The sequence below is a fragment of the Prinia subflava genome, chromosome 2 (assembly GCF_021018805.1).
Source record: "Prinia subflava isolate CZ2003 ecotype Zambia chromosome 2, Cam_Psub_1.2, whole genome shotgun sequence".
NCBI lineage: Eukaryota > Metazoa > Chordata > Aves > Passeriformes > Cisticolidae > Prinia > Prinia subflava.
This window is the reverse complement of record NC_086248.1, coordinates 74,882,430-74,901,262: the sequence shown is the minus strand read 5'-3', so window position 1 is coordinate 74,901,262 and position 18,833 is coordinate 74,882,430. Positions and strand designations below refer to the sequence as shown.

General features: G+C 39.8%; 1 protein-coding gene across 2 annotated transcripts in view; it reads right to left on the bottom strand.

Moving 5' to 3' along the window:
- The window catches only part of RPS6KA2 (ribosomal protein S6 kinase A2), a 273,745-nt gene that overhangs the window by 22,969 nt on the left and 231,943 nt on the right, over nucleotides 1-18,833 (bottom strand). For both annotated transcript variants that reach the window (XM_063390606.1, XM_063390608.1), the window contains 3 exons: nucleotides 11,991-12,093; nucleotides 7,235-7,365; nucleotides 5,467-5,592 (listed from right to left, as the gene is read on the bottom strand). In XM_063390606.1, the coding sequence (XP_063246676.1) occupies nucleotides 5,467-5,592; nucleotides 7,235-7,365; nucleotides 11,991-12,093 (360 nt within the window). The remainder of the gene's footprint in view (nucleotides 1-5,466; nucleotides 5,593-7,234; nucleotides 7,366-11,990; nucleotides 12,094-18,833) is intronic.

Below are 18,833 nucleotides of genomic sequence, written 5' to 3'. Positions count from 1 at the left end.
AGACTGGTGCACATACCCTGGGGCCTGACCTCTGTACCGTGTTCTGGTGCAGGCAGAGGAGGGAAGGGTTGGACAAGCAGTGGATGATTTCCTGCTGGTTTGACAAGCTGGCAGACTCAGGGCCAAGAGATCTGAGGTCATCTAGCAAACATTCCATTGACCTTCCTATTTAAATACTGATATATTTATCCATTTTCCACCAGACACTAAGTACTTCACAAACAGACAAAAATAGATACAAAGCCTTCCCTGAAATTTCCACTGTCTCTTTCACTTTAGTGATTTTCTATTGTTAAGGAGAGAAAATTTTAAGCAAATCTCTCTAATCTACAGCCACCTTAACTTTCAAGGTGATTTAATGATGTTTGGACTGATTTTTTCTTTTTTCTATTTGTTTGGGGGTTTTGTTTGTTTGTTTGTTTTTATTTCACTAAGTAAGATTCCTATTTTCTTTACTGCATTCTGACCTAACCAAGCTCCTGACCTAACCATAGTACAGGCTAAGGCGAAAATGTAGAGCCACTAAATACTACTGTGCAACCTCCTGCCTTCAGATCAGTGTGCAATTCTACCTACTTACACCAACCACCTAGAAACAACCAAACTAAGACCATGAACATCAATGGGAGAGAAAAATGAAGTTTAAGGAAATTATGAAAAAAACTCTGGAATTTAAATCGATTTTGGTGACTATGTGACTCACTGTTATTAGCAAATAAATAGACATACCCAATCATTTTGAATACATTTTGAATAGAATAGGTCTGCTAGCACTAGCTCTCATGAGTTACTGATTTCTATTTATTGATAGCATCTGACATCACTTCTCTGCTGGTAATGAATTTTTATAGCTAATTAAAATGCACCTTCTCTCCTGTCTGCACACACCAAAACTTGCTAGACAGATGTGCTTCCAGGGCTTTGCAGTTTCCAGAATTATACAAGAGCTGTAGGATTCACTTGGACTCTAGCATAAACTAACTTCTATCCCAGTGGCAGACACAGACTGCAAACTTTGGCTTTGCTCACAACTGTGGAACATCTGGAGCCAAACAGTCGATTAGTACATTACAGAGACAGGAAAAAGTCATCAGATTCACATGTGTTTCAAGATCCAAATTCCACTGTAACATTGGCATCTGCAAAATTGGACTTGTCAGCTGGGACTATCTCTACTGCATTTTTTATTTTCAGAAGAGGGAAAAATGTATATCCTGTGTTTAGGATATACAACTTAGTTTTTTGCCTTGCCTCTAACATCATGGAGGGACTAAAAACCCACAAGACTTAACCAGCTGGATATTCTTTTGACCTAGGAGAAAAGGCAGTTGACATCAAGGTATTGAATCTGGCATCGAAACCAGCTACCTCTGCAATACTGGGGACAGCACTGGGGGTAGAACTGGCCCAGCAGCAGAAATTTCTACTTGGCTATTATCCACCAGTAATCTCTCCTGGGGGTCAGGAGTCAATATAAATAGATAAACCTTTAGAAACAGGGAGATGAAATCAAGTCCTTTTCTACCTTACTTAATCTGGCATCAGTAAGAAGCACATCCAAAAAACCAGCTTGAAAGCATCACTAGCACTTCAAGCTTGAAAGCTGTGCAATAGTTTTAAGAAAAGAAAAACATTTGGAATATGCTAATTGCATCACATGTCTGGAAGGTTTTGAAAAATCTGATTCACCAAGAACTCTGCTTAATCTGTTTAGGCTTCTATTGCAAACTTTATTCCACCCACAGAAACCCCTACTATCTCCTCTAGCCTAATTCTTTTACTTAATTATTTTCTATAGACACTGACGTGACTTAATACTTTGATCTGATTTTCCTTTGCATCTGACCTCACCATTACATTTATACCCCTGTGAAGTCTGTAACTATCACTGACAATGCCAGTTCTCTTTGCTATTAAAAATCATTGGGCCTGCTGTAGTCAAGATAATCAATATTATAGCAGAAGAATTTGAAACACAGTAGAGTCCATCAGAGGAGAAACACTTTTTTTTCCCATCTCTCTTCTTTCTACCAGAGTATTATTAAGCATCCACCTCAGAATATTCTGTGACTCAGAAGAATGAGATCCTTACTTGTATTTCAGAGCTTTTTACTTTTTTCCACTTGGGAATGAGATGGAAAGAAAGTTAAGAGTAAAACTTTAAAAGCTCCTCAGAGCACGTACGTGCAAGTAGAATATGACACGTGGACTTGCTAAACCAACATCTACCTGCACTGACCTAGATAGGTGGTTACTAGTCTCAGGGCAGACTCAATTTGCAGGAAATCTGACTGTCTACAGGGTTTTCTCTTTCAGGGTGGTAAAATGCTCTCAGAAGTGGAGATGTGTCTGAATTCTGAAATATTGCGCTTAGGAGCCCGAGGGCATGTCTAAAATAGCTTTGGAGTTTATTATTAGCATGTCATTTTTACAGATGACATGGAAGAAGAGGGAATAGGTCGCAAGAAAATTCTCTTCTTCAGCAGGCTCCATGATTGGATTTACAGAGGCAGAATTGCTGCCTACAGGTGCAGAGAGGTGTCTGGGGGAGATTCCAAAAGCTCCTCAGTGAGCAACATGCCTAATTCTCAATGAGCTCTGAAAAGAGTGAAATTCCAGATCTGTTTAAATGCTTTTACAACACCAGAAAAGAACTTCTTTGCACTGCTAGACATCTTATTATCTCTACAAAATGCCCCCCAATTAGTAGCAGATGGCCAGCAAAAGGAAAAGGGATGAAGTGTTTTGCATTTAATAAATATATTCTGCTTCTGGGCTAGGAAAGGTTTTGCTTTTCTGGCTGTAGCTCTGACTCAAGTTACTTTGGCCAGGTAATCTCCTGTCTCAGTGAGACACCACACAACAAGAGTAAAGAAGGTGAGTGGCAGGCTCCATTGGAAGGATTATTTATTTACACAGTGACAGGGTGTGTGTCTTCCCACAGTGATGCCATCACGTAATTTCCTTAACTCCTTCCCTATCACCAGCCTCCCCTGAGGGAGACAGGATGATGTTCTCTGATGTGTTGGCAGTTCCTCTGAAAGAGGGAGCTTTTAATGAGGTGGTGCAAGGCAAATGGGGCTGCTGCCTATCACATAAACTATCACTGCAGAATACTTTTTCCTGTGAATGTTATGTACTAGAGAGCATTGAGAAAATTATACTTACTAACAGAAATGAAAAGAGCCTAATTACAGTGATTTTTTATAGAGAGAGTTAAAGGATGCATGTCAAAAGGGACTGATATGTAATTATGATAATATCAGTTGCAACTCCTGTGCTATCTAATTACTTGAAATGGGTGGCATTGTGCAATTTTTTTGAAAAGCGAGCTACTCTGACAACAAAATGATATCATCTCATTATGAAATTACAATAAAATTGAAAGAAAAGTAGAATTGATATATTGGTTGGAGTAATAACCAAAGAGACAGCACTAAATGTGCTGGGAAGACAGAACAAACAGAAACCTACCAACTGTCTCCAACCCCAAATCTGTGCTACACATTTGACTCACGCTGTGTCAGAAACTGAGACGCTGCACATGTTGCCTACACTGGCAGTCAAAATCAAGACATATTTACATGACAAGAAAAGAGTTGTAAGAAGTGGAGGAAGTAAGGAGTAAAAAGAGGAAATATTAAAAAATGGGAAAGAGCATGAACCTAGCAATCACAGTGCTGAGCTCTTCTGGAGCTTTGAGAGTCTCCATGCCTTGGCTTTGTTCTGGATCCTCTGAGGTAACCCAAACAACCAGCCTGCTGAGCATGCTGGACCCTGTCAGATTTGGGCACTCAGACATCTTCAAGGGATGAGTTTTCCTGTTTTGGTTTCACACTGGCTGTATTACACCGATAAATCTGTCCACAGATGTAAATGAACTTGATACAAATGAAATATTACATTATTACTTAAATTTAGTATACATTTTGTTCATCATGGATGCATTTAAATTATACAGAACCCACACCTACTATAACATAATGCCATCTATTGACAAATGACCTGGGCACTGAAAAGCTCTGATTTTGCTCATTCATTAGAAATTAAAATAGTAGCACATTCTTATGCAAGCCCACAGATCTCCTGGTAAGTCCATGCTCCTAATTATGGTGTAGCCTAGGAAAATCAACCATTGTTTGAAAAGTGACATCACCAGATTGTGGGTTAATCGTGGTTTCCAGATTTTTGTGGCCATCATAAGGAAACATGAAGAGTTGTGTGGTTTTTCACAGATACTGCTTTGCCATCAGTCTAGTAGTGGAAAATAAGACTGAATAAAATGTTTAATATTATTCTGTTGACTATCTGGAGGTCATTTATCTCATGAACTGCAGTTTGGATCACTTCCTTAAGCTCTCATCATCTCATTTAATAGCAAAGACACAATCTCATTCATTAGCAAAGTTTACATCTCTTTCCCAAAATTTTAAAACAGCAGAAGTAGAGTGTCAGTTGGCCAGCTGACTTACTGCAAGTTTGGTAAATACACTTCTCTGTGTACTGCAATCTGTTCCCATGAGACGCTACAGAGTGAAAGGATCTGACCTAACTTCCTCTGTCTTTTCAGATTCTGTGTTATAATCTAATCTTGTCCCTTTTTGGAACAAGAACAAAATCACAACATACTTTTCTAACATATGAGTGTTTTCATTGCTGAACTTTTCCTTGAAGAAAAGTGCATGTTTGAAACTCTTCCTCTGAGCTGTCATCTCACACCCACTTGCCACTGGTCTGTACTGCCCCCTGAAGTGGCTTCATGCTGTTTATTCAATAGCACTGAATAGAGATGGTGACAGCTCTCTTGAGCATGGCCTTCCAAAGTAGTTCTGCTGAGGTTCTTTCTTCATCTTAGCAGTTCCCTGGCATCTGTGGCTGAGGTGACTCTATTTTATGCACCTTTGCTTGACCAAGTCTGATGTTCACTGACTTGTCTTTAATGCCCAACTAAATCAATATTTTAAATCTCTGCTGAAGATTGGCTTTCCCTCATTTTGATAGCATTCAGCCTTGAATGTGAGGAAGACAAAGGGAAATCTGAATTTTTCTATGTGATCATGGTTTTCACTGGAAAATCTAATTACAAGGAAGTCAGATCTAAACAACTTGAGAAAGAAGAATAAATCATCTTTCAACTTTGCTATAATTTTATATGTAATTTTCAAAAATTGTAATGATTCAGTGTAGATATGTTAAAAATCTTATTCAGTTTGCAAGGAGCATGGCTGAAGTGATTAACAGGATTTCCATGCAAGACAGCAAAGGTTTTTTCCACTGAGGAATTCCACGTGGTGAGACTGAGGTGTGAAAAAAGATGAAAGACTGATCATGAAACCTACCATCTTACAAAACAGAAAAAATCCCAAGCAACACCCAGCAACAAGAAATAAGCCAACAAAATATCCAGTGACCCTACTGCTGCCCAGGCTGGCACAGCAGTCTCAGGTGCACTTCTGGCTCTCTTACCTTCACTGCAAACTCCGTTTCTGTAGCTTTGTGAACGCATCTCTTGCACACGGAATAGGAGCCAATTCCTATGTCCTCCTTGATCTCGTATCCATCAGTAAAATGAATGTTGTTCCCATGTAACTGCTACAGGGAAAGACAAGAAACAAGGTAATCAGGACACGGGTATGTAAAAGCAAGGACTAGCCTCCTCTTGAAGGAGGTGCTTGATCTCCTCTCCTTCACAGAGCTGTCTTGTCCTAAGCAGCTTTTCTAATCCAGTTAAAAAATTCTGAAGCTCTTTACTTAAACAAGTAAATGTATCTCTTCCCTTTCTACCTTTTCCAGTCTGTTAGATGGAATTGTCCGTGTAGAAGTAATGGCAAAACTGCTGTGATTTTCTAAACTAATTTTGGAATGTAGAAAATCACCATATATTAGAAATTCACAGGAAACTGTTGCCCCAAATCTCCTGACAAATCCACGTATCTTGACAATATAAACTGATTTCTAATTACTCAGGGGCAGATAACATATTATATTAATAGCTTCACAGTGTTCAAGAGAGATATCCCATATATGGGGAGTGCCTCCAGAGACTGGGGGTTTTATCTACAATGTGTTTATCTGCAGTTTATTTGTGAGAAAGAAGTTAATATTTAAAGCCATTAATTCATATGCTCTTTGGAAAATCTGCTCTTTAGGCAGGCAGACTGTTTCAATGGTGAACCCCAAATCTGAGGCTTTGCTGCAAATTCCATCCCAGGACTCAAGAAACAACCAGCACCTCTAAAAATCTTCCAGAATCCTCTGTCTAAAAATGTAGCCTTGCTAGCAAAGTCCACACAGAACCTGGTAAATTTTAAGACATGCATATGTCAGTATTCAATACATTTTTACGAAGTAAATCACAGGAATATATATAACATTTCTGGGATGTAATTGCTTGGGTAACATTTAACTTACTTTGGCATAAGAGCATCTTTAAGAGTATGACATATTCCACTATAAACAAATAAAACAGAGATGAAAACCTACGAAAACCACAGGCAGGGTCTCCTCCCTTGAGACATATATACCTGTGGCTGTGGGTAGGAGAGGGAGCTTTTTCCTAGTAAGAAAATTGGCTGCATCTTTAAGCAGTCCAGTTCTTTATCCCTGTTCACTTCTCTGATGTATCAAACCTTTTGTAGCAATTTATTTCTGGTTTAAAGTACAACTGGATAGATTTTTTAGTGGAATGGCAGCAAAGGGCCAAGTGTCTGGCATACTGCCCCATCAAGCACCCTGGTTTAGGTGAGTACACCAAGGTTCTTGTGCAATAGCAAACAGGAGTATGGCAGCCTCCTAAACCCAAGAGCTAGGGCTCTGTGACTCTGGGAGCCTAGAGCAGTAGCTCATCAAAGTTCACCAAACCCCTTTGCCAGGTCAGACTGGATCATATAATCCAAGACAAAATTGTTGAGAAGGAAATGCATTCAGTGAAAAAACAGTATTTCATTACGCACCCTGCATGCACAACTGGGATCCTGTTTCGGGTATTGAGAAGTACTTTTCACTTCAGCTGTGACAAAGTGCAGTTCCTATTTCCTTTGCAAAGGTGATGGGGAATGTTTTATACGTAAAAGCCTTTGCAAAAAATTTCTCTTTTTCCAACACCTGCATGCTGTATGTAAACCACCTCCTTCCTACACTAGGTAGCTGTGAAATACCAGTGAGAACATGAGGCATTTTAAAGACACACACTCGCATCTGCACATCAGATGTGAAATGCAATCAGCATCAGTACCTGCACAATTGGGTGAACAGTGATTTTGTGCACGTCTTGCTGCGCAGGCTCCTGCATCAAGTTGGAGGCAACAAAGCTGAACCCTCTGAAAAGATGATGAGCATTGGCACTTGGAGGAACACCTGGGGAATCTGTAGGAGAAGGAAGAAAATGGCCTCATGAGCTGCACAAAGAACAGAAAGGAGTAGCACAGCACCACAACAGACAAAGTCACCCCTGCCAGTCAACTGCAGATCTGATAAACTGGCAGACACAGGGGAATAGAATTCATCTCCATGTTGAGGCTTTGGTGTGCCTTCTCCATTCCTTTCCTCTGGATTTGAACAATGCAGGGGCATTGTTCACAATATCCTCTTGGACACAGGGATTTTTTCACAGGGTGTGTTCACTCTTAGGCAAAGTACTGCCTGTGCCAAGAGTGCACAGAGAGAGAGAAAACACAGGGCAGAGAGGCTTGGTGAGAGACAGGAGAGTCAGGGCAGGGCACCCTGAAGGGCTTAGCAGAGGTTCTCCAGGGAGTGGAACACAGCTACAGGCTGCTCTGTCTGTCCTTTGCAGCACAGCTTGGCTACAGAAATTACAAAGACTGAAATGGCACCTTGTGTGGGCCAGGAGAATAGAGAATGCATGAAACCAATGTAAAAACACAATACTCCAGTAGTGGTGGTTTGTAGCCTTATGGGAATCTTCTGGAGCAGCTTTAGGAGTTGGGACCACGGAAGACAGCGGCTGACTTTTCCTCAGGTAGAGAAAACTACTAGGATTGTTTTAACTAACCTTCATGGAGATTTCCTCCCCATTCCTTCCCCTGGCATGGCAGAAGGAGGGAAGGAATGGCTAAAGTTCAAAAAGTCCTGAATTATTCAACCTTTAGAATTAAATAAGCAGAGAGCAATTCTTTGTACTTGCACCACTGCTCAGTGAGAGAAGCAGCATGACAAAGCAAGCAGAGCTGTGCTTCACTTAAAAGTCTGAAAAGCTTTAAAGAGATCTTTCTCCCCAGCATATGTTTTATCCCAGGTATTTTCCTCAGCAAGCAGAATCACTCTGTAAACAATTCCTTGGAAACTGGCTTGGTATTATAAAACCTATATTACTAAAATTTGCTAACCTTTTATTTGTTTTTTGGGGGAGCCTGTGGGGTTTTTTTTCTGCTTTTTCTTTCACATTTCCTCCAATGCAACATGTGATTTACTGACAAAGTTACAGAGCAAAACTTTCTTAAGAAAGCTATTTCCTTGTAGTAAAGTGTGTAAATATCCAATTACCTATAGAAAATACATCCCCACTGAGCTTTACATCTGACTCACCTGCTTGAGGCCCTGAAAATAAGTGAGAATGTGTACTTCTTAGCATGTACACTCCCTGTACAAATCTACTGGTCAAATGAATAGAGGAACTGAAGTCAGAATTTGATAAAACCAAGATATATCCGCTTGGAAATAAACAAAACCGCTAATTCTGTTTCTCATCACAAAGCTGCTTCAGCTTTGACAGGAGTCAGGAGTCAGTGTGTTCTTGCTGCACAACAAGCAGAGTTCAGATGGAGAAGATTGTCTTTTGGTAAAGTGACATGGGTTTTCTGTTTATCTTGTTTTTGATGGGCACTCTCCTTGCAAATACGTGGAAGAATCACACCAGACCTCTTGCCTCACTGGATACTTCCTACCATGGCACATTTATAATAGTGTTTTTTACACGAGGGATTAATTAAGAGGAAAGAATTTTTGTTTTAAACAAAAAGAACGACAATAATTTACGTCTAAACACTTCTGAACATCAGAAAAGCTGTGATCCAGCTCTAAAATTAAAGTGGTAGGTCAGCTCTGTTTAAAAATAACTGTTCCCTCATAATTCACTGCCAATCACTTCAGCAAATATCGCAGAAGAACTATTGATGATTTGGTGTTCACTATTAAATACTCATCATCAACAACTGATTTGCCCATTAAATCATTTTTGATAAGTGCAAAATTATGCATAAATCACATTAATTAACTGATAGCTCAGAAACCTAAATCATTTTTCTAGGTCTTATAAATCAGAATAATTTCATAGATCTGAATTAGATCCACTTATAAGCATCAATCATGTATAATGGTTATTTTTCCTCCTGAGAAAAAAAGTAATAATGCTTTGTTCCACTAAAGGATCTAAATTTGAGGGTTTTCAAACGCTTCGTAACTCTTAAGTAATTTCCTTTATTATGTTTCACTGGGGCTAGCAAACATCTTATTTGCAAAGGAGGATATTTATATACCTCAGGTGAAATTTTTAATACTGTTTTCTCAGAAGTAAAGCCAGCCTAAAATATCTCTGCTGGTTACAGCCTGCTGTCCCATCAATTACAACAATACAAACATTTGTGGACTGAAACCTAAGTTGGGTCACAAGAATGATCTTGGTTTGATCCTTCTTCAAATCACCATTTCTAACCTAGACTCCTTCAGCCTCCAGCTCCCCGTAAAATGCTGAGTCACCACAAATGAGATGTGGGTACACAGTGGTGAATTTAGGAAGCAAACGCCCAGAAAAAGCAGCTCCAACTTGGACAAATCTCTGAGAAAAAAGCAATGTGAAACTATACCCACATAAATGATCTGTCAGTGAGAGAAACCGCATCTTTGGCACACTTAGATCTGAAGTTAAGAATCCACAGAATGCGGTTCCAACCTCCAGGGTAAAGGAAGTTTCTGAGGTACAGCAAATCACTGGACTGACAAGATTTACTGGATCTAAAACTTTGACATAACCTGTTTTCAGACAGGAGAACTCATTCATAAAGACAGTGTAAAATTACCATATGTTTCTGTATCCCCTCCTTGGTAGTGACTGGCAGCTTCACTAAAACACAACTGCATGATCATGAAGCAGGAATGATTACAGTGTTTTCTATCTGAGGATGTTCTCAGTAAGAGGGTTAGTTTGTTTGGGGTCAACGTCCTGATATAAAATCCACAAAAGAAGAAACGTTATTGCTGTATTCCACTGGCAATGTGAGCCAGTCTTAAACACATTTGTGATACTCTCCCTAATTTGTTTGACCCAACCAGTCAACAGTCAGGGGCTGCAAAATATTCTACCATTCTGTAAGGGCTTTTCTATCATTCTGAAAGTGGAAATGGATTCACACTTCCAATTACACCTATTTTGAAATGTTTGATTCTCAGGCCACTATCCATGGTAGCCCAATGCAGAATTGAGGAAGGCCATCTCCCCACCCCCAAACAAACCTTCCAAGTCAGTGCCTTGTACAAAATAAATTTAATTAGGCAACAACAGAAACATGTAGAGTGTAAAATATGGCCCCAGGCACCAGCAGAAGAAATGAAGCATGGACTTCCAAAGCAATCTGAACTCTTAAAGCTTCTTTGCACATCAGTGAAACTTCCCATGGCAGCACCAGAGCACACATCCCTTAGGACCAGACTAACTTGCAGTCTCCAATATTTTAGAGAAGTTGGTGCCTCTGAAATCTAAATTAAAGCTAAAATCAGATGTGTGAAATGTCTGGAAACCAAAGATCACGCTTCTATGCAGTGGAATAGGAATACCAGAACATGACCAACATATACTGGAGACAGGTGGACGTTCCAGTTAAAAAAACAAGAATGTAATATTTTATAGTTCTTAAAAGTTAGCACATCCTTGAAAAAAAAAAAAAAGGAACTGACGGAGGAGAGATTTGGAGTAGATACTCTTATTTCAAACCCCATGAAAGGAAATTTTAGCTAGGCTTTAATAGAACTTTGGGCTAGTTTTAAGAAAAAATGGTGTAGGTCATGATAAGCCTGAACAAAAATGACAGGAAATCTCAGCTCTGATTCACGTGTTATAATGTAGATGTTTTCATCATGAAAGTTCAGATCTTTCTCTCTCACTACAACAGTTCTGGGGCAATTTGAGGATTGAAGCTTGAGACCTTATACTTGATTATTACCACGATAGTATGTGACATTTACAGTGCTTACCACCGTCAAAGTGTTTTACAAACAACAGCTAAATCCATTTTTACACTTTAGAAAGTATAAACAGGTACTTCTTTACAGGTACATCACAGGCAGAAATGTAATACAACTTACCCATGTCTGGCAGGAGGCAACATTTTAAGTGGGACTACTACTCTGACATTATCGATATTCTTGCTTTCCACTTAAAAGAGTGGAAAGATTGAGTTTTGTGTAACAGTCACCTTCATATATCTATAGTGCACAAATGTGGTATTTCTGTTAGGAAACAGAAGTTACAGGAACAACATTCTCTCTGCAAGCATTTTCTAAATATTGTGGGCCAAATTTCCTGTTGGCATAACTCTGCTGACCTGAGAACTTGATGACTCTTCATTGCTTTTAACCACACATTAACTTCCAACAGCCCACAGTCTGTGAGATGTCATTATTAAATAAAACATCTATACAATATACAGTTACATACGAACTTGCAGAGATACAAAGTTCTTTGAAGCCAATTTAAAATAGTTACATTCAGCTAGTGTAAGCAGAGATGAGTAATAAAATAGCAAAACAATAGTTACTTTTCCTTTAAAGAATGTTCTTCCTGAAGACAAGTTAATATGAAGCCAGTGAAATACTTAAGAGCTTCTTTTGCTGGAAAAGCAAAACCAATTTCGTCCTGCTGGATATGACAAAACCCTTTAATGCCACAGGTGATCAGACTTTTAAACTGTACTGGAGGGGAAAGGAAGAATGGATTTACTAACTGAAAAGGTCTCTTACCCATGTGCCATGTTACTAACCTGTGGGGGTCCGAGATGTGAACTCTGGATCAAAATGAAAAGTGTCTTCTGGCCGCCCCACTGCAGGCTTGAAAGGTGGCTTGATTTCTTTTCTGTACAGTTTCTACAAGGAGGAAAACAGATCACAGTCAGCATCAATGTGTACACTCTCAGCACCTGGAGACAGACTCCCCTGCTTTCTTTAGGGTGTCCTCTCTCAGCCCCATGCTATCCTTGCTGGACTGACAGAAAAGGATGATGTAGCCGTGGTTCTGCCTCTTGTTTTACCAGCCTGCTTAAAATCTATGCCCTGAATGGTCCCTGCACATTTTAACTACTGGAATCCTGAATATAAACACAAACAAATGTTCCTGGCAAAAATTTAGCCCATAGACTGAAACAGTATTCCAGCTGGGGCATCTGGAAATTCACTGGTCTAAGGGCAGGACTGGAATGTGCAGTGGTAAGACCAGGAAACAGGGTGACTTCAGCAGCGCAGCAATGGCAATCAGCACAAAGAACTGTTAGGAAGCCATGACTGCTTTAGCATTTATTATTTGTCAAGAACCAGCAATGTGTTTGATGTGCTGCCAGACTGAGCTGAACAACAGGCTTGGCTGCCTGGTCCTTACAAACTAAACAAGAGACTTACTCTTTTAGCATATCTGGTGAAAGGGAAGGGGGATTACAGCTGATGATTACATGAAATTCCCATCCAAAGATGCTAGGGAGAAAGCACCGTAGATGGGTGGGCAACCTCACTGAAACTTTACATGTGGCTTGAACTGAGTAACAAATCAAAGGAAAAACATAAGGAAGAGAGGAACAGGTAAGTACTGCTAGGTGTGAGAGTTTCTGCTGGTGACTGAGGGGTCATGTAGGGGATCAGCTAAGTAACAGGCACCATACATTCATCCTAGTACATCCTGCCTTTGTTGTGAGGGACTTCAGGGGCTTTTTACTCATTCTCTGTGATCTTTAAGAAACTGCTACACCATGCTCCAGTGCAAGCATTCACACACACAGACTCACTCTGAGGTGAGGATGTCTGGATCTGACCCAAGCCCTGCAGAGGTTAATGGAAAGAGCCCTATTGATTTCAACCATCTTTGCATCATCTCTGCCTGAAATGGCCAAAGCCGAACATCATGCTGACGGCAGCATGGGGAACAGAGCTCCAGTTTGACTCCTTGCCCTGTGTTGCAGTCCCTAGACTTAATTTCTTTTCTAGCAATGCTTTTGTTCTCAGCTGTCAAAGGGCTGAATTAGTTGCCACAGACAGTTCCCCATAATTAACATGTCTGAGCATAAATACAACATTTAATGCAAACTTTCAAGTCATGATAAGAACTGGAGAGTTCAACTTTAAGACTGTTTGTAATATGTATTTTTAGGTTAGCTCTTAAAACAACTTCCTAATGAGCTGGTTTTTCAAAATGTTTAATGGACATTACTAAATGCTTGTCCAGCTCCTTGCATGCAGAAAGATTCTTTTTAAGTGTGTGTTTTCTGGGGAATTAACTTCTGTAATACAAAGCATGTGGTCAAATCTAAGATATATATAGATAGATAGATAGATATATCATCATAGTTTGAATTTGATTTTGCATTGATAAATAAAGGTTCTTGAAGCAGAACATTCTGTAGCATAGTATTAGCCTTAACATAAAGGATATATTTGTGGTTGAATTATGATTCCTTGGGAAAGTGAAACAGTGAGGTTGGAAATGACTCTGCAATAATTATTGGCCATTTCACCATAAAAAGTTCCTGCTTGCGTAAAACTGCTCCATATCTTCAGAGAGGAAAGGAGATGAATAACTGCTATGAGCCACAATGGAAAGCCAGTCTTCCAAATAATTAAAAGCCAATTGCAATCTTAAGCAGGAAGTGTCACTCATCAGATGAACAGTATCAACCTAATAATTAACATACATCTTTTTCTGCCTGCATAGAACTTCACAAGAGAACTCAGCACTCAGTACTGAAGGTTTTTCTGTTGCTAGGATTTCACCTTGAGAAAGCTATTTGATTCCCAGCTTCCCTTTATTTGTCTTAATTCACAACTGCAGTGCTTCTCCTGCAGAAAGCAATACGGTAACACGCACATGCTTCCTCATGGAATTAACTGCACAGCTCATCCTGTGAGGTCCAAAAATTGGAAAATGTTTCAGCGAGAGCTGTATGTCATTCATGAACTGCACTCTCTTTTCATTACCATAACCATATTCTCTCTGGCCTCTTAATTCTTTCCCCCATCTGTAGTTTCTTAAGTGCTGTTGTAGCTACACTGTGTTTTGAGTCCCTAACCCACATCCTCCACTACTAGGGAGGGATTTAAGATTCATCGTGACTCACGCACCACCTAAAGATTTATAATCACAAATTTGCTTTCTGGGAGGGGATGGAAACAAAGAAGTTGCCTGTGTGAGTGAAAGCCATTTCCTCACCCACTTGTGATAAGAATTAGACAACAGAACAGCAAAAGGTAAACTGCCTAGAACACTTCCCCTCCCAAGCTCTTGAACAGGGTAACTAAATGAAATCAGTAAGGACCAGGAAAAGCAGAGTAGTATCATCTATGGACTTCTCCATCCCATACTGGCTCCAGTTATCTGAGTGATCCACTACACCCCAAGCCAAATCACTAAACCACAGAGCAGCCCAACACAGTTAAACACGAAGGCCTGCTGAGAGCAAAACCTGCATCCTGTAGGCTGCAAAACTCAATGTGGCACAAGCTGATCTAAGAAAATAGTAAGAAACCATTGCTTCATATACACACAGTGAGTGAATCTCTTGGTGGATTTGAGATCCTTCTGGATTTTTCAAGAATATTTCTAATTTTAGGAAATGTATTAATATATTATCTCTTAGCATGGTCCCCAAATTATTCAGGGATGATTGTGTCTTGACCGTGACCTCTTCTGGCAGAAACCAACCAGAGTGGGAAATGACAGCAGGGTAAATTTCAAATCTTGCCTGTGACCATTTCTCTCAGGCTGTTCATAACTTCTGGTGAAGTTTGAGCAGTTATGCACTTTTTAAGTCATGATAGTCTTAGTACTGTATGCAGAAGTTACAGTGAGTTCCATCATCTGTTTAAATGGGAACAGGGTCCCAGTTCTCCTGGTTTAAATTCCAGTTCTGATATCCAAATTTTTCTTTTGGGCCATCTTACTGGGCACTTTGTTATCTTGCATGGTAAAAGAAGCTGAGGATTTTTTTTCCTTCCACATTCTTTCCACATCCATGAAGGAGAATTGCACTCCTTAGCCCTTTATGTTTTATTCAGAATACTATTTATTTTTCTTTCCCAATAAAGAATAAGCTCCCACATTCCATCACCATTTTTTTTCAACTGGCCACAACATTGACTCAGCACAGAAAAATGTGACTGACAGGTAGGAAGAATCACTGCATAACACACCATGTTGCTGGATCCAGAGGCTGTGCTGAAGGAGTGCATAATCCACAGAATGAGGCAGATGGACATCAAGGTGTGAAAATACTGATTTAGATATTCACATCTGGATACATATCCATGTTTCTGACTATTTATCAACCCCTCATGTCCTCCTGAGACTTTCATAATAAATACCTATGAATTAACTGGAAACCATTTCTATAGCCGTTCAGGAAACTATGAGCTTCTATTGACTTTCTTTCTGATTTCAGGCAAAAATGTTTTTATTTGAAAAAACTGATTTTCATCCAGGTGCCACTGACCTTTTCTAAAAATATGTTGCCACATCCCTAGTATGATCTTCATCTGAACACCTCCTCAGCTGGAACTTCAGTAATACACAAGAGAGACTATAATAAAATGCTGCAACACTGTGTCTCTTTCTCTTCTTATTTATAAGCAGTTAATTTTTCATCATCTTTAAAAAAACACACTCCTAAAAACCCCAGAGATGTAAATGCTCTGTACATGTGCCTGGCAAATATCAAGAAAAAGAAAATGGTTTCATTTCATTAAAAACTATTTAGTCATTTCCTCAACTGAGTTTCTCTGATGAAGAATTGAATTACTCCTTAGACACCTTCTGTATATAGAAAGATGCTACCCTCCACAGTGGTGCACTTCAAGTGTTGAGAATAAACTCCCTTGATACATATCCCTGTCATGGCAAATCCAATAAGCAGACAAAAGGATGAACTACATTCTGAAATGCTTGTCCTCTCCTCAATTAATGACTCAATGTTATTGTCTGCAAATGATAGAAAAGCTGGCAGAAATCAGACCCCAGGATTAATTTTCTGCTGTTGGTAAAATCAGCAATTAAATAATTCACATTTTCAGTTCAGTTTGATCTCTGATTAATATTAAAGGAAAAAGAACTGAGATCCACTTTCTTCCCACTCCTTTCCTCAGCTGTATTTGACAGTTCATTTTCAAGCATGTCATTTGCTCTAGTTCCAATTTAGTCTGTCATCCAAACAAAAACTACTGTTTATAGCCCACTCCTCCAACAGCAGTCTGCAAAAAGGGACTTCATTTTTCATTTTCAGTGAAAAGCCAGAAATTCATTATGCATGACCTGGAAAGAAGAAACAGTAGCAAAAAAAATCAGGAACAAGTCTGTGCTTTCTCAGAGCCAATGACTTAAATTATCTGAGGCCAACCCGTTTTGGGTCTGCTTGTCTTAAGAAGAAAAGGAGGTGCAAGGTTAATAAGCCGGTAAAACTGTCAAGGAGCTGGACATCTAATTTCTCTCCTGAGTGTCCCAGCCTTGATCATGAAAGGCAGTCCATCCATTTAACAACAGATCTATTGAATTTGCGTCACGGTGCCTGCTAAATGCCTCGAGCAGCAAGACTGATATTTGCAGAAACATCCAGCTATTTTTCACTCTGGAAAGTGGGAATTTAGCTGTAAAAATGTGAGTCTTACAGAGTCTCATGCCACCATTTAAGTCTGGGCATAAAAACTCTGTGTCAGATTGTCCTCTGTTCATTCAGTGCAGAAGTTAGCCAGAAGTTAAACCTAAGGTGGCTGGAGATTTTGCTGAAGGATGGCACCTTGGAACATGGGAATGGCTTCTGGGAAGGGCGGGGAGGAGGAGGAGGTTCCCTGACCACATTCATGTTTCCCGGGACTGCCCTTACTACATCTGCGTGCAGTGGGCACATGGTACCAGCACGCTGTGCTTGGCAGCAGCATCCTGACAGGGGCTGTTCTGCCCTGTGTATGCTATTTCCAGGGGGTGTTCATCCAAACCAGACATTTTATCTGGTTGTGTCTGTTTGAAGACAGTAAAAGATGGGAAATGACTGCCCCAACAGGTAAGCACTTCAGGGACAGAGAAAATAACCAGCTCCAACCCAAACCCCAAGCGAATAGCTCTGAAAATACTCTGAAATGAGAGCCCGAGTCACAGGGTTCCGTCTGCAGCTTTAGTACCACTGCAACATCAAGACTTCACATCAAGACTTCACATGTGGCTTAGAAGGAAGAAGCTAACTCATTTATGTATTGAATCTTTCTTTACAATTAGATGCAACTTGGTGCTTTGTTTCTGGTTATCATGTCACTCTTGTAGGAAAAATTATGCTTAAAAGCAAACCTTTTTCACACTGCATTTCCAGCAGACACTAGCCCACTCTTACCCTTTGTGATAAGGAGGCTTTTGATGGAGGATTGTTTTACTACAGTTGCTGAATTTTTCTGGGCTGTCAGTCACAGCAGTCCTGTCTATCATAGCTGCCAAGGTAGCACAGAAGTTCTCCAAAAGAGTTTGCCTCTTGCTCTCCAAGGTCTTTATATTGCCAAGGCATAAAGTAAATCATCATTTCTGTCCCATCTCAACAGTGCCATTTGCTGACTGTATGCAAACTGATGTGGGAGATTCTGTATACATTATGGGAGAACAAAATGAGGGCACCAGGGACTCTTCTCTTGCAACTGTACAGAGATCAGTGCTAAACATCTATGTCTGATCCGTTTCTCTTCTCTGACCCTGTTCTGTCTGTGTCCATGGAGCACATGTCAACAGCTGGCTGGATGATTATGGAGAGTTGAAGTCCTGGCTTCAGCTCAGGGTCAGGCTCACACTGGTCTAAAATACATATGGTACTGTAGCTGCTGGAACAAGATAAGCCTTCCAAGATCTTCTTGAGTGATTGCAAAATTAGGATAAAATGAGGAAATATATTACAAAGATGATAGCTTATTGGTGTAATAGTGATCTGTCTCTGAGAGAGTGCAAAAAGCACTAATTATGTTGGATTAAATTGGATTTTTACAGATATATTTCACAGCAGAGTTATGGGGCTGGATAACACATCAAAGGGCAATTAAATCTACCTTCCTCTCTAGCTCCAAGGCATGTTGAAGCATACCTATCTTCTTCGTGGCAGGTATTTCCCTGTCCATAAGAGCTTTTTCAAATGATGGAGGACTGTAGAGTTTCCTTAGGACAGGCATGAAATTATTCCCTAAAGAACAGAGCTTGAAACAATCACAAATTATCATGACAGAAGGTGGTCTTGAGTATTCTCATGGGACAGAACTGACTTCTCTGAAAACCTTTCCCAGATGCAGAGCTGCATCTATTTATGATGAGTTAGTGAGCTACTCCCCTAGCAAACACAGAAGAAAGAAAAACCCTCTCACTGTTACAGTGCTTCTAATTACATCAAGACTTAGTCACCTGACCTATATTTTGATTGCAAAGCTGAGCACTGCAGAGATATTGGGGGAATACAGAAAATAATGTTATTGTTATTGATATTAACATTATTATTTCACAAGTATCATCATCAACAACCCAAGTCTTCGGATTTTCTATTTTTATTTTCACTTACTGTTCTCATAAATGTAAAGTCTTCATAAAGAATCTCATGATTAGTAAGAAGCAG